The sequence below is a fragment of the Sturnira hondurensis genome, unplaced genomic scaffold (assembly GCF_014824575.4).
Source record: "Sturnira hondurensis isolate 20B ecotype Veracruz unplaced genomic scaffold, ASM1482457v3 Scaffold0020642, whole genome shotgun sequence".
NCBI classification, from domain to species: domain Eukaryota; kingdom Metazoa; phylum Chordata; class Mammalia; order Chiroptera; family Phyllostomidae; genus Sturnira; species Sturnira hondurensis.
In genome coordinates, this window is record NW_028093273.1 from 5148506 (window position 1) to 5173423 (window position 24918).

The window sequence follows — 24918 nt, forward strand, 5'->3', positions numbered from 1 at the left end:
TTTGTCCTTTCTCCGCCCAGCCCTGAGAGCAACCTTCTTTCCCGACAATTCTTGGTTCCTTTTTTGGGGAATGGTATATGGAAAAGAAAATCTAGATTATACCACTGTGATAGTATTGCTTCTAGGAGTTTTCAGCAGATAGGGGTAGAAAATATATGTATGAGTTCATGTATATCTATAAAGATTGTGAGTTCATACTGATTTAGTTCCGAAGCAATACCAGGTATACAGTACAAGATTGACAGGTAGCTTCAACACATGAAAGAGACCATTACAGTATCTTTTAGCTTCTGTTTTGCTGTTGGGAATTCAGCTAGCTTAACTGTAGCTTCTTTAAAGGTAATCCTTTTTTAAAAAAACTTTCTTATAACCGGAGTTTTTTATTTTGATTATTGTATATCTTATTTCTATTTGTATGGGTTTTTAAAAAAGATTTTATTTATCTATTTTTAGAGAGAGAGGAAGGGAGGGAGGGAGAGAAACATTGTTGTGTGGTTGCCTCTCACATGCCCCCTACTGGGGGCCTGGCCCACAACCCAGGCATGTGCCCTGACTGGGAATCGAACTGGGACCCTTTGCTTTGCAGGCTGGCAGTCAACCCACTGAGCCACACCAGCCTGGGCTATTTGTGTGTGTGTGTATGTATGTATATCTCGTGTCTTTGCAGGTCAGTGTCTGCTTTCTCCTTTTTTTGTTTCCCTGGGCTATTGACCTCAACTGTTTGTTACTCATTGCATTGCCCTTGAGAAATCACTTTTGAGGATTTCCTGAGGCTTAGTTGAAGGTGTTTTTCTCCAGGGGAATTGCATCAGCTTCTGCTAGAAGACTGGAACTTTGTCAGAACAAAGGACTGTTGAGTTCTAAATTAAATTTAACTTAAATTAAATATTAAAGTAAAATCAGGACTTCGAGGCTTTTTTGCCTACCCATATGTTATGTCCACTTAGGCTGTAAAATTTACGCTAGGATTAAAGCGTGATTTACAGCCTTTCTGAAGTGGTTCTCTTTATCTTTTTTCTCCTTATTGAATAAGCACTAGGTCAGATTTTCCTGCAGTCCCCTTGGGTTAGAAGTAAATACACCTATTTCTTATTCTGACCTTGAAGATTCCATCCATTATGTTGGGAGGTCTGTCAGACTCCCTGCCCTGAGCAGGCTTGGGGCTGTGTCTTTTGTCCCTTCATTCAGGGAGTTTGTCAAGTTCCAGATCAGTCTCATCTGGATAGTCAAATACCATCAGGGTGGAAATGGCATCTAGGTTTACCTCTAGTTAATTCTCTGGGTTCCTGGCAATTTCTAACTTTTCAGGTGTTTTATATTTTTAAGATTTTAAAATAAATTTCATACATCGATTTTAGTTTTCAACAGGAACATTGGTGTAAATAAAACCTAATCTACCTTTAGAGGGAGCAAAAGTTCCTTTATGTTTTTTTAATTTTTTCTACAATGAGCTCTATTTTTTTAAAAATTAGAAAAGAGCCCTGGCTGATGTGGCTCAGTTGGTTGGAGCATTATCCAGTGGACCTAAAGGTCGCAGGCTCTGTTCTGGTCAGCACACATACCCAGGTTGCAGATTTGATCCCCTGTTGGGGCAGGTGTCTAGGTTGCAGGTTGATTCCCCAGTCTGATGAATATGAGTCTCAGCCGAGCACATCCTGGTCCACCGTGTACAGGAGCCAACCCGTCGATGCTTCTCTCTTGCATTGATGTTTCTCTCGCTCCTGCGCTCTCTTCCTCTCTCTACTAAAAGCAATTTAAAAATGTCCTTGGTTGAGGATGAAATTTTTTTCAAATATAAATAAGATGGCATTTTCACCTATTGGGTAAGTTTTTAAATTTTTTACTAAAAGTTTAGGTAAGGTACAGTGAGATGGGAAATGTACAGTGAGTATGTATATTGCTGGTACAAATATAATAATAAAACTTTCTTCAGGAAAAACAATTTGATAATACATGGGAAAATCTTAACAATCCATACATACATTTAACAGGGTTAGGATTTGGCAAACCAGAGTCAACAGGGCAAATCTGGCCTTCAGCTTTTTTTGTGTGTGGCCCAGCAGCTAAGAATATTTTTCACATTTTAAAGGGTTGGGGATAGAATATATAATTGAGACTGTGTGTGGTCCACAAGCCTAAAATATTTGCCATCCAGCCTAGTACATAATTGCATTCACTATTACAAACCTTTGTTAGTTTGATTATACTTGTAGAAGTCTGTTAGAGAAAATTAAGATATGGGTAAAGACTAAAAACTGATGAGTGGACAAACATACTTAGCAAAAACTTAGACTGAGCCTACATTTCTAGCACTAATGGATGGGTAAATAGTCATAGGGTAGCCATGTAATAAAATTGTTCTCCAAAAATGATTATGAAACAGGAATATGTCCCTAATGGGGTATAAGATGAAAAACAAGATATATTAATATCTCATATTAATGTATCAAGGAAAGACTACAGGGATATAGTAAGCTTTCAAGTGATTGTCAGTATTAGGATTAGAGATGGGGTTTTTATACTTTTTTCATGTTAGTTTTTTATTATGAGCTTGCTTTATATTTATGGTCAAGGAAAAAATGTGTCTTTTCCTCTGTTAAGTCTACTAAAAGAATGTCAAGAGCCATGACAGTTGAGAAAAATGTTTTAAACTCCTTAAGGGTATGTCCATGATTTATTTGTCTTTATATAGTCACTGCCAGGTATTTGATAGGTGTGTGGTAAACACTCAGTTAAAGAATGAGTGACTAGCCCCGACCAGTGCGGCTCACTTGGTGGGGCATTGTTCTGGAGGTTGCGGTTGGTTCCCGGTCAGGGCACATGCCTGGGTTGCCGTTTCAGTTGCCGGTTGGGGCACTGAGGAGAGGCAGCCAATCGATGTTTCTCACCCTCTCTTTCTTCCTCCCTTCCACTTTCTCTAAAAACAAATAAAATCTTTTTAAAAAAAAAGAAAAAAGAATGAGTGACTCGCCGTGGCTGGGTACTGCATTAGTTGAAGCCTCATCCTGTACACCAAAGGTGGTGGGTGAGCTTCCTGTAGGGGGCACACCTAGGCTGTGGGTTCACCGGTCTGGATGTGTCTGGGAGGCAGCTGATCAGTGTTTCTCTCTCTCTTTCTCCCTCTCTCTCTCTCATGTGTGCTCCACCCCTTCCCTTCCTCTCTTCTCCCTGTAGGATCAATGGAAATAATTCTTGGATAAGGATTAAATAAATAAGTAAATAGAAATAAAGAATGAATGACTAGGTAGTAAATATTAAAAAAACTGCTCAGTCTCAAGGAAACACAGATAAAACTATGTATGGCCAATCATTTTCCCCTTGCCCAATTAGCAAATACATACTTTGTTTAATAAAAATGCTTATTGTCCTTTTTAATGTCAGATATTTTGAAAGGAATCATGGACATAAAATTCACCCAAAGAGTTGGCGCTTTCTAGGTGGAACACAACGTGAATAGAGAGGTTAAATGTGGTCTGAGTATATAAGAATCATTGGAATGTTTTCATGTTGATATTATAAAACAGTTTGTTGGAGGCTTTTAAAATAACAGAGCAGGAACAGCATGTGCTTTAGAGCTGGAAGAACTGCCACGAGGGTCTGCATCCTTATAAAAAGGCTTCAAAGGCTTCAAAGGCTTCCTGGTGGCCTTGGTTCAGCAGGTGCTCAATGGCCACTAGTGTCATTTTACCACTACTAATAAAACTAACAGGAATTTAAGCTTGATGCAGTACTTTGATAGGAAACATTGTTATATTTTGAAAAGAGCACTAATATATTAATTATATTTAGCTATAATTTTCCAGTGGTTTATTTAGGATTAAAAAATGAGAAGAATAGGCCCTGGCTGGTGTAGCTCAGTGGATTGAGCGCAGGCCTGCGAACCAGAGGATCGCGGTTCAATTCCCAGTCAGGGCACATGCCTGGGTTGCAGGCCAGTTCGCTGCAGGCCAACTCCCAGCAGGGGACACACGAAAGGCAACCATACATTGATGTTTCTCTCCCTCTCCTTCCCTTCTAAAGATAAATAAATAAATTAATTAATTAAAAAAAATGAGAAGAATAAAAACTTTTAAACCCTAAGTATGTTCTGTAGAGCCGGAAGCCTTTGGGGAGTAGAAACTTTGTCCTGTTTCGTACATTTATCTTCTGTGATTAGTACATTGTATGAGGAGTTAGAATGGGGTAGGGCTTTGGAGTTGGTCCCGGGTTTATAATTACCCCTATTTTGCCACATACAATGTGCTCCCGTGTACGGTGCACACCCAAGTTTTTGGCTCAAACTTTCAGGAGAAAAATCTTTCATTTTTATTTTTAATTCAATTATTCATTTATATGTAGAAACAAAACCGATTACTGTATGCTAGGGTATTAAATTGCATATGAATATCATTATTGCTTTCTAAAAGTTACATTTTACTGTATAAGCATAAATAAAAGAATTAAAAACATTTATATAGATATAGCATTAGTACTACCCAGCCACGTATAATGTGCATCTTATTTTTCCCCCCGAAATTTTGGGCAAAAAATATGCATTATACACGGCAAAATATGGTAACTCATTGAAAGGTAAGACGAGTGTCCCCATGAGTGCTGCAGTACAGCCGGGGGGTGGTGTTGCCTGGGTGAGTCGGATGGACTGGGGGAAGTGTGACAGAGTAAAATATTGGAAAAGCTGTTTTCAGTCAAATGCTAGTTTCTTTTGCATTTATAGTTTCTTTTATAGTTTCTGTACAATGAGAATAGAAAAGGGGGCTGTCCTTTTAAAAAAATTATAAAAGCTATCATTTATTTAGTACCTTCTGTGCTTGATGCACTGCAATGATCTCACATTATATATCTCACGTGAATGCCATGTTGCAGATGAGTTAGTGACTTGCCAACGGGAACATTAATTGGCAGGCGACAGAACTAGGATATGAGCTGTGCATTTGAGAAACCAGCTTAGTGTCATCTCTTCATTCCAGGCAGCCTTGTCTCTCACTCTCCCTACAACCTCCCACCTCCAGTCCCCTGCTGGCTTGAGGACTCCTCTGTTTTGCAGCTACAGTTTTGCACTTACTTATGGAATTATAATTACGGTATACCTTTGGGGTTTGGGGACTTAGCATTCTCTGGTTCAGCTAATCTTTCAGTATCTTAAGAATTACACGTATGAGTTCCATGATACGGAGAATCACAATATAAGTTGGGATACCAGAGGTGTTCCCTCCTGTGACTACAGGTCCAGCACTCGAATGTCAAGTTACTGTGCCAGAATTTCAGAGTTCTGGGTAAATGTCTTTGGCAAATGTAAATGTTCTTTACTTCTTTTTTATCTACTACCCAACTTACTATTCACCTTGGAGTTCTAACAGCTATTAGTGCATGCTTATATTCAGGTAATTCATTCACAGTATTTTTAAACCATAGGTCCTCTGCTGTACCACTTTGAAAATTTGGCCAATGAACTTTCCATAGAATTGAGCTATGAGGATCTAAAAAATGTTGTTCTGCAGTATGGATTCCAACTGGAGGTAAGGAGAAAATGAAGGATTGCCAGAATTTAACTTCCAAAGCACTTAACTAGGAATAGTGATGTGGCATGTACTGGCTTTACCTCTTATCCTCTCTGTTTTCTTACCCATATAAATGCATACTTTTTAGAATTATAAGGATTTGGGATAATGTGCATGCAAATGGAAAAGTATATTCTTGGTGTAATCACCTTTCAATAAATGGTAGCTTACCATTATCATAGTATCGGCCTTTGTAGACTGATAGCCACCAACCACGTAGACGGAGCTCTGGGGAAACAGTTGGGGCGGGAGGGCAGGTGGAAGAGGGTATTATTTACTATATGCGTTTCTGTACTGTTCAGCCATTTTTATTGTGTGTGTCATTATAAGGTTGTATGATACTTTGACTAGCATTTTGGCTGTATGTTAATTAGCATTCCATTCATTTTAAAAGTAAACAACAAATTAGTTCTTAAAGATAAAGAAAAGCAGTATATTATAATAGCTCAGAGTTCAAGCTCTGGAGTTAGACAGCCTGAGTATGAACCCCAGATCTACCACTTACTAGCAGTGTGGCCTTGAATAATCTGTTCTTTGTAAAGTAGTACCAATCCGATGGTACTACTTGTATGTAAGAAATGAACTAGTATCTAGAATATGTGTAAAATTGCACCAGCCACTCAAAAGTGCTCAGTATTTGTTAATGTCATCATGGTGGTCATTGTCATCGTTGTGATTGTTTGCATTGCAGGTGGAAAAAGAATCTGTCTTGTCAACGTATACTGTGAACGATCTCTCCATGATGAAATACTACTATGAATGTGTCTTGTTTGTGGTTCGTAAGCCACAATAATAGTCTCAAGTGATATCACCAGGGGAAAAGGTTTAATAAGAGCAAATCCTGAAATAAACAACTCAGAAAAAACTATCAAATGACAGGACGCAACCTCAAATCAGTGGTGCCTTCTTATTCCTAACAAAGTTTAGAAATAGTGTCTATTTTCTTATGTCTATCGCTTTTTCAGAATTATACTATGCCATGCATATTTGTATTACACAAGTAAAAACTGAGGAAATACCTTCAAGTTTACCTTTTGCTTGAAACCCAGAATTGTCTTTCAGTAGGAAAAACTTTAGTGTCTTCATGAAGCTGTCCGTTCCAAGTCTGCCATACTAACAAGTCATAGTATTGAAGTCCACAGAAATCTTCTTTTTTGTTGTGTGTGCATTGCACATGTTATTTTGAGAAGAGTCTAAGGATCCTCTCATTCAACATCTGGAATTGAGACTTTTTATTCACCTAGACCTAAGCGTACACTAGACCTACATAAAATGTGTTGATTCTTTTATTATTCAAATTATTTTATTTTTTTCTAGCTCAGTTGAAGTTACAGAAGCATCAAATATTTCATTTTTATGAAATATTAAATTTTTCATTAAATATTTCATTTTTATGAAATATTAAATTTAATAGTATCACAGGCCAGTAAAAATGCATTCAGGTAACCAAGAAATTAGTAAGTGTTTTGGTCACCAAACTGAACACTTTTTGAAAGTATACTCATCATGGATCACTCTGAAATGTATGAAAATTTCAACAATCTTAAGTGAGGCACAAAAGCCTTTATTAAAGGTACTATTAGGAAACTAGAGAAACAAGAATAAAATCTGCCCATTTGAAATGTATGATTTCAAACTATAAATGAATACAGTTGGTCAGTGAGATGTTTACAGTAATGTCTTTTCTGTAGATTACCTGGATACAAAAACAAGCACTTTTTTCATTAAAACAACTGTATACTAGTAAAAACTGTCATGATAGTATTAATGCGGGGAAATTTTGAGTATGAAATTCAGGGATAAATTACTGCCCATGGTCTGTGTCTTCAATATTGTAAGCAGCAGCCATTAATATAATTTCAGATTAACACCAGTTTTGTTCCCCAATAACTGGGGCTAAAACAGTATGTGCTGTTTTAAATTTCTACCTCTAGCAGGTCTTTATTGGAGGGAGTTTATCTTTGTGTTTTTATGTTCATTATTCTATTTCCTGTAGCTTGAAAAGTAGGGATGACAAATACAACATTTTAACCTTTTCTTGGAGAAAAGGAAGTACTCTTGAATATTTTCACACGTTATTGTGATGGGATTAAGTGACCTCTCTGTGGCCATTTGGATTAGATAAATTTAATCTCAATAATGTGCTGGTAGCCTAAGTGTTGTGTATCAACAGGAAATTTTACTTGTAAGTCTTTAAACCTTTATGGCCAGTGGGTTGGGGGAGTCATGAAACAATTTGGCATCTCACTAATAGGGGCCTTTCTGCCCGTAGTAGGGGAGCTCTTTGCCCTTTATGCCCATGATTCAGTGGAGGAGACCATGAAGCTGATTTGACTTGTCAGTTTATGCAAGCCTATAACCTGCTGAGGGCTTGTTTTTTTTTAATGATTTCTCTTTTTCTGTGTGTCCCTTAGTACTTGGCCGATTTTTTTTAGTGGAAATTCTCATTTTTTACCGCATAAATAAACTTGAAAAAATTGCTCCCCCAAATTATGTATTATTATTTTTAAGAAAGAAAAGAGACTTAAAAGGAACCTAGGTTATTTTTTAAAAATCTACTGAAAGAAATACATACTGTTTTGAGTAACTTAAAAGAGGTTTTTTTATTCACTGACTAGTATTTACTCTTTTAGAATGCATATCAAAACAGATAATCTTGTTTTTCTTAGGCAAAAACAGGTTGAAACTGATGGGTTGGCTTTATTATGTCAAGCTTCTGCTATCAGATTTTATTCGTTAATAATGTTACATTTATAAACTATAGCTTACATTTTAGTTAATTCTGAAATTAGTTATTTTGTTTTTAATTTCTCCCTTATATAATGAACACTTAAGTGTTTTACACAAATTTGCGTTGCTTCTTTTCCTCTTAAAGCTTTCATAATTAATATATTCTAAACTTGAAAACAGTAGTATTAATCAACAGAAGAAGTGTCATTGGAAGATTTAATTTTCAATTTCTTATATGTAATAGTACTAAAATGTGTTAGCCTTAACAGTTTTACTTTTTTCTTAAGTTAGCTTTATACACACGTTTTCATTGAACAGGAGGAGATAGGTCATTGTGCTTGCTGTCTATTCCCCTCGCCCCCAATGAAGTGGTGCAGGTTAGGGTATGTTAATCAAGTGAGCAAGGTGGGGTATGTAAAATGTAAAGAGAAGCTGTATAAATCACAGTATAAAATTATGAAGTCTTGGAATTGTAAAATGTACTGTATTTATATGTAATTCTCATTCTAAAAGTTGCCACAAAGGCTGAATTGGAAGCTTCATGTCTGCATGAAATTTCCTGTATTTTTAATGTGTATGATGGGCTTGATTTTTCTTGAATATTAAAGTCTGCCAATTGCTATGAACAATATTTGCTTGGTTGTTTCCATCTAATTCTGTGATAACCACATGGGAATTTAAATTAATTGAGTACATATAATTTTGAACCCTTGGGTTAGCTTCTTTATGACTCTAGAAAGTCAATAATGAGTACTTGGTCTTTGCGTGTGGTAGGCCTTATCCTAATTATCCTGACCTTTCCTTTTGTTAAATAATAGAAAAAAACTCTAAAGGAAGCCAGTGGGGGGTTCCAGGACCAGTCATTACTAGGATGAGCACTGGACTTGGCCCTGAGATATTCTGGGCTCGTCTTCCTAAACTACTTTTCATGATCTTGGGCAAGATGCTCTGAGTTTGTTTCCTCATTTGTAAGGAAGACTGATACCATCTGTTTCAAAGGGGTTTTAATGAGATCATGTGGGTAATATGTGAAACATTATATGTGAATATGTGAAAGCACAAGGTAGAAATTAAATGTAAATCCAGTCTGTGTTGACTGCTCTATATAAAAAGATGGTTGGTAACAGGACATTAGTTTTAATAATGTTATTGTGACCCTTTGAAAAAAGTTGCAGTGGGATCCTGGGCGGGTGGGGGGAGTCAAGGTTGACATGTACAATTTATAGATTCCAAAAGTTTGGTGGCAATTCTAAAGAAATATAATAGTAGGTAATGGGAGAATAAAATTCAGTAGAGGGTTACTCTCACTTTATAAACATGCAAGTACATGCCTCTTCAATGTTTCTCTCTTAAGCAGTTATTTAGAAATAGAATCATTCAATCAGTGTGTGTATGCATTTTCAGTCAAGTTGCCTTTCAAAAAGAGTACCAATATACAGGCCATCAGCAGTGCTTGAGAATAATTTTGCATCAATTCCCTGGCTAATACTGGACATTGCTAACCTTTTTTATTTTTGTCATTATGATAGGAAAAAGTGGTATCTATTTCTTTAATAATCAGGGAAGTTGATCACTTATGTAAGATTAATGCCCAAACCGAGGTACCCTTAATATGCCAATCTGTTGTTTTTCACATGGCTAACCACACAAGCCATTGGTGACAATGTAAAAATTAGAAAACATGTAGTGATGTTCACTAAGGTGGGGAGGGTTAACCCATATGGGATGTCAAACTATAGAGGGTTAACTCCCATATGGGATGTCAAACTATAGAGTCACAAGGCCTCCATGAGTCATGCATTCAGTTTCAACAAAAGCTGGTTAATAGCTGCCTTCTTCTGTACAAAGGTGTATTTGGTGACAGTGTCAGGCAGTTGGTGCTATTGTAGTATCTGGTCATGGCCTCTGCGTATTTCTAGAGCTGTTAAGTCTTTGAAGCTGTGGTTTCCCTTTTTCCTTTTGGGGTTTTATATTATTTCTGTTGGCCCACCCAGGAGGGAATGGTCCATACAGTAGTCCTTGAATGCAACACTTACAGGAAGAAGTGTAGGCCTATATCAATTCCATTATTCATACATAATTTATAATTTCTGGTGTATGGTGCTTTAAAAGTGTCCACAAATCCTTTGTTACGCACTCTGTTGGGACAGTCTAATTCCATTTCCTCTTGAAGTGCAGGTGGTCTGTCCTTTCTAATGAACAGACTGTGGTAGAAATGTGTGACTTCTGATGCTGGGTTACGAAGACAATGCAGTTTCTGTTTTTCTCTCAGATCACTGCACTAGAAGCTAGATGAGAACAGTCAAATAGCCCTATGGAGAATCCCACATGGTGAGGGACTAAGGCCTCCTCCAAGTAGTCATAGAAACGGAGTGAGCTTGGAAGTGGGTCCTCCAGCTCCAGTCCAGCCTTCAGGTGACTGCAGCCACGTGGACACCTCTGAGCCACCCTGCTACACTGATGAGTTCCTGATCCACTGAGAAATGTTGTTTTAAGTCACTGAGTTTTGGGGGTTGTTACACAGCACTCTTTTTCTTATGTACATCCAAGTTTCCATCTGGTTTCATACTTGCACCTGAAGAACTTTCTTTATTAGTTCTTGTATTATAGGTCTTCCAACAATGGATTATCCCAGCTTTATCTGGAAAAAAATCTTTATTTTGAAAGACTCACTTGAGCACAGAATGCTTGGTTGACTTTTTTATTTTTCTAAAGATGTCACTCTTGTTTTGATGAGTACTCTGTCTCTTATTTTTGTCTTTAATGTGTTTCTTCTCTTGCTGCTCTCAAAATTTTGAATGTGATTTTCAGTAGTTTGATCATGGTGTATGTAGGTGTGTGTGGTTTGGGGAGGTTATCCTGTTGGATCTATGGCTTGAAATTTTGTTATTATTTCTAAAAAGTTCTTTGCCATTACCTCTTCAAATATTCCTTTTGCCCCGCTCTCTCCTTCTCCTGGGACTTGTATTATGTGTGCATTAGATTGCTCATTATAGTCCTGCTACTCCAGTGCGCTCTCTGTTCTGGTGGTTTCTTGTTGTCTGGCTTTGATTTTCATTCATTCCTGCACCTCAACAGCACCCCCTTTGTGGTTCCTTTTTACTTATCTTCCAGTTCCTTGAAACTCTCCTCATTTGTGTCCATTCTAATGAACCTGTTGAAAACATTGTCATTTCTGATATGCTTTTTGTTCTCAGTATTCCCATTTATCTTTTATAGTTTTAATCTCTCCACTGAAATTCTCTGTCAATGCATACTGCTAACTTTTTCTCTTATGTCCTTTAATATAGGAATTTTAGTCTCTAACAAAATCCCAGTATCTGGGTCACCTCTGAGTCTAGTTCTGTTCATCACTTTATCTCTTGACAGGCTACCGCGCACCCCCACTGCCTTTTATTTATTTTATTTCCTGAGTCACTGAATTGCATTTACTGTGTAGGAAAAAAAGAGCAATCTGAGGAAAATAGCATTTGTGCCTGGGTATGAATGTGTGCCACTTAGGAGCCGGTATGGGTGGTTGGGTCAGTCTTGCAAGAACCTGAGTCAGGTTTGTGTTTTGTTATCTGCAGAGCACCGGTCTTCCAATTTCACCAGCAGCGAGCTATGGTTGCCTTGTGCTTAGAGTGAACAGAATGACAGTGGGGTTTCCCTCCGTGGTGTTGGTGCTTCATCTCCAGCATTCATGTGTCTCTGCATGCCTTAGCCACTGAGGAATTCCCAGTACGTGCCCCCGTCTCCCCCCAGGGGAAAGCTGTTTCTCATTAGTCTGTGAAGTTCTGTGATAGGGCAGTGGGAGCTGTCTTAGTCCTGCCGTGTGCACCTTTTGTCAGTATTCCTGTCCTCCCCTTGTGTTTGTGGTTGGCCTTAAGCAGGAATTTCCTGCTCTTCCAGCAGTAGTGTCAGTGGAGGATAGTAGGAGGCAAACTATCTTCTGCTCCTCTCCCCACAGTGTAGACTTTTGCTTCAAGTTTTCCTTCAAAGATCTTGTCCTTGTCCTGGGGGTGATAGGGTTTCCTACCCCAACCCTGAGACAGGGTGGGTTTGCTTTATTCCTCCCCCACAAGCAGTACGTGCCCCTGGGAGAATGTTTGCTGACTGTCCATCAAGAGCCTGCAGCTTTGCTTATAGCAGAGAATCACCCAGGGAAACGGGTGGTCTTGTGTGCCTGCCCCTGGGAGCAGCAGCGGTACTACATCTGTCTTCCTGCAGTGGGGGGCTCTCGCCATGCTTTTCTCCTGCCCCAAATCTTTCTCCGGAGCACCCAGCAAAAGATAATGAAAAAATCTTATGAATGAGTGGAAATATCCCTGGTGTCTGGGACTCCAGCTATCAGTACATTCCTAACTGAGATGCTAACTCACAATTACCAAGAATGTAAGATTTTTTTCAGATTTCGTTGCAGCTTATAAAGCAGCCACGTCTCTGTGTTCTGTGAAGAAGTCATGTGTCCCATCTCTCTTTGAAGAGGCAGGTGCATCTTTAGAATTCATTTTACTGAATTGCTTTGCAACATTAGTTCTGATAGGCTTAAGAAAAAAAATATGGTTGTTAGTTTAGATGACCAAGAATCACAGAACAAGGAAGAAAATAGTTGTTCCCGAGCCAGCTACTGCATTCACAAAAAGAAGTAACTCACTTGGATACATGGGGACATCTCCGGATAGTCTAGAAAGAAACAGCCTGTTTAAAAATAGCTAATTGGGCCTTGACTGTTGTGGCTCAGTAGACTGAGCACTGGCCTGCAGACCAAAAGGTTGCTGGTTTGATTCCCAGCCAGGGCACATGTCGGTTGCAAGCCGGGTTGCGTGGGAGAGGCAAACACATTGATGTTTCTCTCACACATCATGTTTCCCTTCCTCTTTTTCTTCCTCTCTTTATCCCTCCTTTCCCCCTTTCTAAAAATAAATAACATCTTTATAAAAATAAAAGCCCATCAGGAGAAAGAAGGTGAACGTTTATCTACTTGTCCCGGTTTGCTCCAGAAGAGAGAACTCCCTGTGCTTTGTGATCGTGCCATCAGGCCGAAGCTGCTGGAGAGGCCAGCTCCTTTGCCTGTGTGGCATTTGAGGTGTTAGCCTGCCAGTTTCAGTAGTAGCAGAAGACACAAACCCCTGTAGGAAAGTTAAAGGACAGTTTATTACTCACAGCAGCAGCACAAGCTAGAGTATTAATTTCGAACCAGTTCCCTGAGGCCCAACTCTCACAGTGACACAGAGTGCTAGTGATGGCTACACATGTGTTGGATTGTGTGGAGAAGGTCCTTGAGTTTAGGGGACTCATCTATGGCAGACAAACGGCACGTGTGCCTGACTCGCTGCCCCAGGAGAAGGTGTACTGGACAGTAAACCAAACTGCCCTTAGCTCCAGAGGGAGGCAATGTCTGTCTTCCAAGCCTGTTCACCATATACACGATCCTTGAAAAGAGAATCTGGAATAACGGCAGCCAGTGCCTCTGCAAGACACACTGAAATGCAAAAGACCCATGGAAAACCATCTCCCAAAAGAAGCCAGAAATTCTAGTGTTAGCCTGTAATAACAAAGTATTGTCATCCACACAGGACACCCACTGACAGCAAGATAATGTGAAGTAGCCCAAAGTTGTGTCTCGTATGCTCTTTACCCATATTCCTCAGTATCCCACCCAACTGAATATTGATAACGGCATCTTCCCAGGAACATCTGTGCAATACCCACCTCCAAAAAAACACAGACATGTATACAGTATACAGGTACATCCTCTCCTTTTTACTTTAGTTTTGGCTGGTATATGTTATTGTGCACCTTGAGTTTTTGACTCACTCTTTTCCTGATTGTTCTATATCCGTACACATAAATTGACTTCACTTAATAAAAGCTGCACAGCATTTCATTACATACCTATACACACATCGTATGTTACTGATAAGTAATACTCAGGGTTTTTTTTCAGCCTTCTGCTATTGAGCATTATATTGCAATGACTAATCCCGTACACAGCTCTTCCTGTCCATTGTCCATACTGTACCTGGAGTATGGATCCTAGAAGTGGACTTGCTGAATGTGCGTGTGCATTAAAATTTCATAAATGGTGCCACGAATCTCTCTTAAAAGATTATTCATTTAAAACGAGAAGAGAATCTGTTTATATCTTCACCGACATAATTTTTAAACATTTGAATGATAGCCAATATATATGTTGAAAATTGTACTAAAACCTTTTGAAAAATTCAGTGTTTGTCCACTTGGTAGTGGAGTGAGGAGCTGGCACTCGACCATCCCAGGCAGCCTGGGGAAGGATGGGACAAAATGGAGGTAGACAGACCTGGCCAGTATCCCAGCCTCATTACTTACTGTGAAGCCTTCAGGTCTTTATTCATTCCACAAGTACTTCTTGAGACCCTGCATTGTGTCAGGCACCAGACTTGGTCTTGGAGAGTCAGAGGTCAACAAGACAGATACTGTTTTCCCCACCACACAGCTCATACAACAGAGAGAAGGTATGAAGTAATTACTTAATTGTAAGAACTGGGGTAACAGTTAGAAAATACAGAGTGCTCTGAGCATATATATTAGTGAGTGAAAGAATGTGGGAAAAAGCAAGTCCTAACTGTACTGTAAGAGATTAAATGTAAAGATAGGTTGAAAGTAAACATGGGAAAAGGTATACTATGCAAATGTTAAGCAGAAGAAAGCTGGAAGATGGAACAGTCATGACACGTGTATCCCTAATAACTAAAAGCTTCAAAATATATAAACAAAAATTGATGGAACTAAAGGAAGAAAAGAAAAAATCCACCATTGTAAGCTGGTGATTTTAACAGCCTTTTATTTGCAATTAATCGAAGAATTAGACAAAACAAATTAGTAATGACACAATAAGATCTGAAAAACACTATCAGCCACCTTAATCCAAGAGACATTTCTTGAGTACTGTGCCCAACACCTGCAGAAAACTATATATATTCTTTTTAAGTGTACATGCTCCATGCACCATGAAATTCATATGGCGGATTATAAAATGTCTCACTACATTTGGAAGGAGTAAAATTAAAGAGCGAATTAAATGATGTAATTAAACTAGAAGTCATTAACAAAAGATATCTAGGAAAACCTGAGCTATGTGAAAAATTAACAAACAACCCATAGATCAAAACATCAAGGAAATGAGTATTTCAAACTGAAAGACAATGAAACAGAACATCAAAATGTGTGGGGGGCAGCTAAAGCAGCGCTACAGGGCAATTACAGCTTTCAATGTTTCTATTTGAAAAGAAAGGCTAGGAGGTGGGGGGAGGTGGGAGAGGGTATAGGGGAATTCAATGGTGATAAATAGACTTCACTTGGGGTGATGAACACACAACATACTGTACAGATGATGCAGAATTGTGCACCTAAAACCTGTATAACTTTGTTTACCACTGTTACCTCAATAAATTTAATAAGAAGGAAAAAAAGTGGAAACAACAGGAAAAAAGAAGAGTCCTGGCCGGGTGGCTCAGTTGGTTAGAGCGTAATCCCGGGCACCAAAAAGCTGAGTTGGATCCCCACTCGTTGGGGCACATACCTGGGATGCAGATTCAGTCCCAGTGGGGGCACTTACAAGAGGCAACCAATGTATGTGTCTCTTTCACACTGATGTTTCTCTCTCCTTTCCTCCCTCCCTCCCTCCATCTCTCTTTTCCTTTTCTTTCTAAAATCAATTTTTTAAAAATCCTTGGATGAGGGCAAAAACAAACAAACAAAAAGGACTAAAATCAATGACTTTAGTTTCTACCAGGAAATCTTAGAGAAAGAAGAGCAAAGTAAACCCAAATTAAGGAGAAACCAATGAAGCAGAAAATAGAGAAACTCAGAAAATACTATGCCAATACATTTGACAACGTGAATGACATGGACACATTCCTTGAAGAAGTAAATCTGGTAATATTTACAACTTGGGGTAAACTAATTTCAAGTTGTACTGAGGAAGTTTTTTAAAATTTATTTTTTTATCCTCAGCCAAGGACATTTTTTTTTCATTGCTTTTAGAGAAAGAGGAAGGAACAGAGAAACAGTGTGAGGAAAAAACATTGATCTGCTCCCTTCTGTACACCCGACTGGGGGAACAGACCCACAACCCAGGTGTGTGCCCTGCCCCAAGATTGAACTCGTAACTTTCTGGATGACGCTGCGACTGTCTGAGCCACACGGGCCAAGACCTAATGGGTTCTTAAAGAGAGCCCAGAATAGCAACAATAACTCAGAAAATGTTAAAAAAGAAGGGAGGGCAGTTACTATTTGCAAAAACTATAAAGTTTCAAGGGATACATTTGACAAGAGATATATAAACTCATTGATATTAACATAATAATGTTCATTGAAAAATAAAGTTTAAAAAATACTATAAAAATAAACTTAAAAAACATATAAACTATATTAACAATTACCAAACTTTTTGAGAGACAGTTTAAAAGATGTAAATAGAAAGCTATATAATATTCTTTAATATGAAATGGGCTCCGTATTGTAAAGATGACACTTCTCCCTAAGCTGATCTACATAGTTCAAGGAAGTTACAATCAAAATTCCAAAAGGATAACTTAATGTTACAAGATGACTCTGTATGGAAGAGCCAAGCAAGGGCCAAGAAGAGTCAAAACACTACTGAACCAACCCTGGTCACTTCGTTCTACTGAGTTTGCACATTGCGGAGAAGACTATGGATTGCAGCCAGCCTGGGCCCACTCTAGTCTTTTTTGGGGAGGCTGTGGAGGAAGACCAGGCAACCTCAGCAGGTGGCAGAATAGCCTACAGGTGGAGGCGAACCTTAAAAAGCCTTGGACCTTTTATTGACTTGCCCCCAGGCTCAAAGCCGAAGGAAGCTGACCCCTATACAAAGCTTGCTCCATCCCACACATGCCACAAATTGTGAAATAGCAAGGTAGCTGCAGACAGGTAGCCCAAGGCCAGTTACGCACAGCGTCTGACATGGACCTGCACTGGAGCCCCACTCAAGTGGACTCAAAACCAGCTCAACTAGTGGATGGCTTCAGACCACACCAGAGCTCAACCCTACTAGCCCCACAAATAGCACACCCAAAGGGGCATTCTGGCAGTCACCAGACCCTGCTGGAAACAACTGCACCTAAGAGGCAGCCCCTGAGTTGTGACTCATGTACAATGATTGAGGTCTATCCTATAAGGCAGCTAGACTGAGGGTTAACTCCACCCATTAATAGGCCAACATCATTCAATATTCAACTACAATAGAAGGGCACACATAACTCACACAAGAAACTTTCCTGGAGCACCTAACTCAGGTGAGCTGGAAGACTGTGCCACAGAGCCCCACAAAGTACCTACATTATAAAACCATCGTAACAAGTCTGAGAGTCATAGCAGATCTACTTAATACACAGAGACAAACACAAAAAGTCAGAGAAAAAGGGGAGACAAAGAAATACTACCCAACTGAAAGAACAAGAGGAATCCACCGCCCCCCTCAAAATGGAATCAACCAAGATACCAGATGCAAAATTTAAAACAATGATTATAAGTATGCTCAAGGGATTTAGGGAACAGACTATCTCAGTGCGAACTTAAAGAGACAGTAAACATTAAAAAGGACATAGAAACCATAGAAAAGAATCAGTTGGAGATGAAAATATCTGAAATGAAGAATACACTAGAAGAAATCAACAGCAGGTTAGATGAAGCAGGGGAATAAATCAGCATTTAGAGACCAATATAACAGAAAACACCCAACCAGAGCAACAAAAAGAAAATAGAATTTTTAAATAATGAGGAAAGTCTAAAGGAATCTNTCTCAGTGTGAACTTAAAGAGACAGTAAGCATTAAAAAGGACATAGAAACCATAGAAAAGAATCAGTTGGAGATGAAAATATCTGAAATGAAGAATACACTAGAAGAAATCAACAGCAGGTTAGATGAAGCAGGGGAATAAATCAGCATTTAGAGACCAATATAACAGAAAACACCCAACCAGAGCAACAAAAAGAAAATAGAATTTTTAAATAATGAGGAAAGTCTAAAGGAATCTCTGGGGCAAAATCAAGTGTAACAACATCTGCATAATAAGGGTGCCAGAAAGAAGACAAGTGAGCAAGGGATTGAGAACTTGCTTAAAGAAATAACGGCTGAAAACTTCCCTTGGTGAAGGAAAAAGACACACAAGGCCAGAAAGCAAGGGCAGTCCCAAACAAGATGAACCCAGAGAAGCCCACAGCAAATCACATCAAAATTAAAATGGCAAAGGCTAAACAAGAAGAGAGAATTTTAAGAGCAGCAAGAGAAAGACAGTTAGTTACCTTACAAGGGAGCTTCCATAAGACTGTCAGCTGATTTCTGAACAGAAACACTCCAGGCCAGAAGGAATAGGCATGAAATATTCAAAGCGATGAAAAATAGAGACCTAAATTGTAAATAACCAAGATTATTTACACATCAAGGCTAGAATTTAACATTGAAAGCAAAACAAACAGCTCCCCAGACCGAAAAAAAAAAGCTAAAGGAGTTCATCACCACCAGACCAGTATTACAAGAAATGTAAAGGGCCTACTTTAAGAGAAAGAAAAAAAGAAATAGAGGAATATAGGTATAAAGAATAAAATGGCAATAAATAAGTACCTATCAATAACCATAAATGTAAATGGAGTAAACCCTCCAATTAAAAGACAAAGGATAGCTGAACTGATAAGAAAACGTGACCCATATATATGTTATCTACAAGAGACCCACCTCAGAACAGAAGATACACACATACTAAATGTGAAAGGATAGAAAAAGATATTCCATGCAAATGGAAAAGAAAAAAGCTGGTGTAGCGATGCTTATGTCAGATAAATTAGACTTGAAAACAAAGGCCATAACAAGAGACAAAGAAGGACCTGATATAATACTAAAGGGATTAATCTGATTAGAGGATATAAAAACCACATGATTATATCAATAGAGGCAGCAAAAAGCATTCAATAAAACTCAGCACCAATTTATGGTAAAAACTCAGCAAAGTGGGAACAGAAGGAACATACCTCTATGCCCCAGCATAATAAATACCATATGTGACAAACTTACCACCAACTTCATACTCCATGGTCAAAAACTTAAAAGTGCTTCCTTAAAAATGGGGAATAAGAGAGGGATGTCTGCTTTCACCACGCTTATTTATTCAACATAGTATTGGAACTCCTAGCACAGCAATCAGAGAAGAAAAAGAAATAAAAGGCATCAAAATTAGAAAGGAGTAAGTAAAACTGTCCTTATTTATAGATGACATAATAATGTATATAAAAAACCCTAAAGACTCCACCAAAAAAAACCTACTACAACTAATAAATGAATTCAGTAAAGTAACAGGATAAAATATTGATATTCATAAATTGGTAGCATTTGTATACACCAATAATGAACTATCAGGAAGAAAAACTATGAAAAAAATCCAATTTACAATTGCAACAAAATAAAAAATAAGAAATCTAGAAATAAATTTAACCAAGGAGGTAAAATACCTGTTCTCGGGAAATTATATGACACCTTAGACAGTGAGGAAGATACAAATAAGTAGAAACATATACTGTGTTCACGGATAGGAAGAATTGTTATTATTAAAATGTCCATACTACACAAAGCAATGTATACATTAAATGTAATTTCTATTAAAATACCAATGACATATCTCACACAACTAGAACAAATATTCCAGAAGTTTATATGGAATCACAAATAACGTCAACAATCTTGAGAAAGAAGAACAAAGTTGCAGGTATCATGCTACCTGATGTCAAACCATACTACAAGTCCACAGTAATCAAAACAGCATGGTATTGGTATAAAAATAGGCATATAGTTCAATGGAATAGAATTGAGACCCCAGAAATAAATCCACATCTTTATGGTCAATTAATTTTGACAAAGGAGGTAAGAACATGCAATGGAGTAAAGACAGTCTATTCAATAAATAATATTGGGAAAATTGGACAAATAAAAGTAAAAAAGTGAAGATAGATCACCTTCTTACAACATACACAAGAATAAACTCAAACTGGATTAAAAATTTAAATGTGAATCACAAAACAATAAAAATCCTAAAAGAAAACATAGGCAGAAAAACCTTAGACATTCCTCGTAGCAATATTTTTTCTGATATATGTCCTTGGGAAAAAGGAAACACACAAAAAATAAATAAACAGGATTACATCAAACTAGAAACCTTTTGCACAGCAAAGGAAACCACCAACAAAATGAAATGACAACCCAAAGAGACGAATGTATTTGCCAATAATACATCTAATCAGGGGTTAATTTCCAAAATTTATTTAAAAACTTATAGAACTCAACATCAAGAAAACAAGCAACCTAATTAAAAAATGGGTAAAGGACCTGAATAAACATTTCTTCAAAGAGGACATACAGATGGCCAATAGACATGAAAAAATGCTCAAAGTCACTAATCATCAGAGAAAAACAAATTAAAGCCACAATGAGATATCACCTCACACCTGTCAGAAGGGCTGTCATCAATGTCAACAACCAAGTGCTGGTGAGGATGTGGAGAAAAGGGAACCCTTGTGTACTCTTGGTGGGAATGCAGACTGGTGCAGCCACTGTGGAAAACAGTATGGAGTTTCCTCAAAAGATTGAAAATTGAAAATGGAACTGCCTATATTCCCAGAAGTGATTCCAGCAGTTTACAGTGCTTCTAGCAGGACTGTAAACCGCTAAAAATCACTTTAGCACTTCAGAAAATGTTGGCATTACCTAGTCCAGATAAACATACTGTACAATGCAGTAATTCCACTCTATATATGACAGACGTTCTTGTACATATGATTCAGAAATCATGAATAAGTATGTTCATAGCACACTATTTGTACTGCAAAAATCTGGAAAACTCAAATGTTTATCAACAATGGAGTAGATTCATATGAAGGAACACCATATTCAACATGAATGAATGAAATACCAATACCTGCAAAAATATATATAAAATAAAGAAAATAAGAAAGCAAACAGTTCCGCCAAGTTGGAGGCATAGGTGGAAACACTGTGCCTTCTCCCACAACCAAGTTTGAATACAACGAAGATTTGGAGAAACAAAGACACAGCCAAAGGACAGAAAATTGAATTATATGGAAGTCCGACTACATCTAACCGTTCAATGGGGACGGTAAGAGGGGTGGAGCCAGCAGTGAGCAGGGTCGGGCAGGACAGGTCCCCCGACCCAGGCGCAGAGGCAGCCCGGAACCAGTTGGGGTGTGGGGCAGACTGACCTCGGTGGCACATTCGCGCACAGTGAGACGGACCACGCAGGCCCCAGGGGGCGAGGGCTGATGGCGGTGGCACACTTGTGTGCAGTGGGACAAAACGCGTGGGCCTGGTGACGGCAGCAGCTGCAGCACTGGTGAGGGCCTCGGTGGCAGGCGGCAGACAGAACGCCACAGTCCTTCTTTGACTCCGCCTCCACAAACAGCATCACAACCCAGCGACTGAGTTGCCCTGCTCTAGTGAACGCCTAGGGCTCCGATCCTGCTATGGAACAGGCACGAACAGCCCAAAAGATGGCGCAAGAAGAACTCAAAGTCCCAGAGCCGATAACTCTCAGTGACCGAGAAATTGCCAGCCTCTCAGAAGCACAGTTCAGAACACTGTTTATCAGGATGCTCACAGAACTGGTTGATTATAGTCACAAATTAGAGGAACATATGAAGGCTAAACTAATTGAAATGAAGGGAAATGCACAGGAAACCAATAGTGATGGAAAGGAAACTGGGACTCAAATCAATGGAATGGACCAGAAGGAAGGAGGAAATGACCAAACTGGAAAAAGTGAAGTTACAAGAATTAAAAAAAATGAGAAGATTAGAAACCTCCAGGACATCTTTAAGCATTCCAACATCCAAATTATAGAGGTACCAGAAGGGGAAAAGAAACAACCACGAGTGGAAAACTTATTTGAACAAATAATAAAGGAGAACTTCCCCAGTCTGGCAAAGGAAATAACGTCCAGGAAATCCAGGAAGCTCAGAGAGTCCCAAAGAAGTTGGACCCAAGAAGGAACACACCAAGGCACATCATAATTACATTAGCCAAGATGAAAATGAAGGAGAGAATCCTAGAAGCAGCAAGAGATAAGGGGACAGTTACTTATAAAGGAGTTCCCATCAGACTGTCAGCGGATTTCTCAAATGAGACCTTACAGGCAAGAAGTAGCTGGAAAGAAGTATTCCAAGTCATGAAATCCAAAGACCTACAGCCAAGATTGCTCTATCCGGCAAAGCTTTCATTTAGAATGGAAGGACAGATAAAGTGCTTCTCAGATAAGATCAAATTCAAGGAGTTCATCATCACCAAGCCCTTATTATATGAAATGTTAAAGGGACTTATCTAAGAAAAAGAAGATGAAAAATATGAACAGTGAAAACACAGCAAACTCACAGTTATTAACAGCCACACCTAAAACAAAAGCAAACTAAGAGGACAGCTAGATCAGGAGTGGAACCACAGAAATGAAGAACACATGGAGGGTTAGCAACAGGGGAGTGGGAGGAGGAGAAGGGGGGAGAAGTTACAGAAAATAGCACAGACAATAGGTAGAAAATAGATAGGGGGAAGGGCAAGAATAGTAGGGGAAATATAGAATCTAAAGAACTTGAGACACGTAGTCATAAACTAAAGGGGGGAATGGTGGGGGAGAGGTGTGCAGGGTGGAAGGGAATGAAGGGGGGAATAGAACAACTGTAATGGTATAATCAATAAAATATATATTTAAAAAACTATCATTGTTATTTAGAAATACATACACAGATGGGTAAATTAAAAAGAAAAGAATTAAGAATGGAGAATTAAATAATTTAATTTTTAATTAAGAAATTTTAATTAAGAATTAAAAAATAAAGAATTAAGTCAAAATTCAAAATAGTAATTACCTAGAACTGTGGAAAGGGAGGGAGGCACCAGTGGGAGGCACTAGGAACCTTGTCAGGTTCTGGTACTTGTAATTTTTTTATGTTTGAAACTCAGTTGTGGGTATGTTACTATCATTCTTTAACTACATATATGTTTTACACCTTTTGTAGATTATACATTTTACAACTTAGAAAAAAGAATCTGTGGAGAAGAGCACAAAGGAATGAACCTCTATTTGCTACATTGCACCTTTTGCATTGAAGGGCAGGGTACCCTAAAGACCTTTCAAATAAAATTCAGCTCTTTAATGTCTGCTCTGTGTTGCTGGATTAAAATGACAAACTCTTCTATTTGAGACAGATGGGTTGTGAATTTCGAACAAGGAATGAAAAGCTCAAACAGAAAAACTACTGTTTAGCACCCTAACTTGTTATATTTCTGTGCTTATTAATATGTAAGTAGTTGCCCAGTCCTCTCACAACAGCCTTGAGGTATAGGGACACGTGGTAGTTAATATAGAGCGAATGCCTACCAGTTAAGAGTAGCTTATCTTCCTTGCATTTTTTTCTCTAGAAGATCATAGCTCTTTCTCCCTTTAAAGCATTTATAATTTTATTCCTCGCATGTTTTTCACTTGGTTGTCATCTTTATCAACTATTAAAATACAAATTATAGTGTGGGAAGGTGGCTGAGGCTGGGTGGAGGTGGGCAAAGTGGGGATGGGGGAATGGGGGACACCTGTATTAATGTGATCAATAAATTTTTTAAAAAGCTATAGTAGACAAACTGCTGTTACCCCCTCCTCACTTTGCTTGACTTCACACACAATTTTGCTGGGAGTAGGTTTTGGAAAATTATTTCTCATACCCGCAGAGTAAGCAGGAAACTCCGGGGCTTCCCGGGTGATTTAAGAGCCAATTTTGTTTCATTCGGAAAAGCGCTAATCTCCAGGTTTGGTTATTAGATGAGCTATTTCAGATGAGCCGAAGATGCCTGCAACACCATCAATAATTTTTAAAAAAATTTCCTCACCCAAGAGCATATTTATTGATTTTAGAGAAAAGGAAAACATCAATGTGAGAGAAATAGGAAAGAAACATCCACTGATTGCCTCTTCTGTGTGTCCCACCCAGGAGGAACCCTCAACCTAGGTATGTGTCCAGACTAGGAACTGAACCGGCAACCCTCTGGTGAAAGGGGACCTTGCTCCAACAAACCAAACCACCTGGCCAAGGGCCATCACTTAATTTTAATCAAAAGATCTTCAAGGAATGTGGTGACTACTTCACTTGCCACAGCAGCTACATCAAAACATACAATTCTTTGGGATGTCTTATTTTATGTTGTGTTTGCCTGCTGGCTTTAGCTATTCCACTCAGCCCCTCCTCTGTTCATCAGCCTGTCTCCAATAATCAATATGGTGCTAAAAGCCTCTTAACACTAGTTCATTAAAAGTTTATATTGCATAGTTTTGTTTTAACCTCCTGAAGACATCCGCCTGGCTACTAATTGAAGCAAGGGTTATATTAACAGATTCTAGAGGTCTTAAGCCTAAATGGTTTTATGGAGGGCTGAATAATCAAAACACTTCCCATCACCGCACAAAACAAGACCATCTGTCCTGCTCGGGTAACTAGACTGGGTCTTTAATAAACCCGCCTCTGCTTTGTCGCCTTCCCCGGCGGCGCGCACTTCCGGCCGCGGGGGCGCTCGGGAGCGTGCTTCTCGAGTCTCCACCAACCAGCG

General features: G+C 38.7%; 1 protein-coding gene across 1 annotated transcript in view; it reads left to right on the forward strand.

Annotated features, from left to right (window-relative positions):
- Window positions 1-6423, forward strand: part of CARNMT1 (carnosine N-methyltransferase 1) — a 43429-nt gene extending 37006 nt beyond the window's left edge. Inside the window, exons 7-8 of the mRNA XM_037030325.1 lie at window positions 5413-5516; window positions 6250-6423. Coding sequence (XP_036886220.1) covers window positions 5413-5516; window positions 6250-6351 — 206 coding nt within the window. The 3' untranslated portion in view covers window positions 6352-6423. The remainder of the gene's footprint in view (window positions 1-5412; window positions 5517-6249) is intronic.
- The last annotated feature ends 18495 nt before the right edge of the window (window positions 6424-24918 follow it).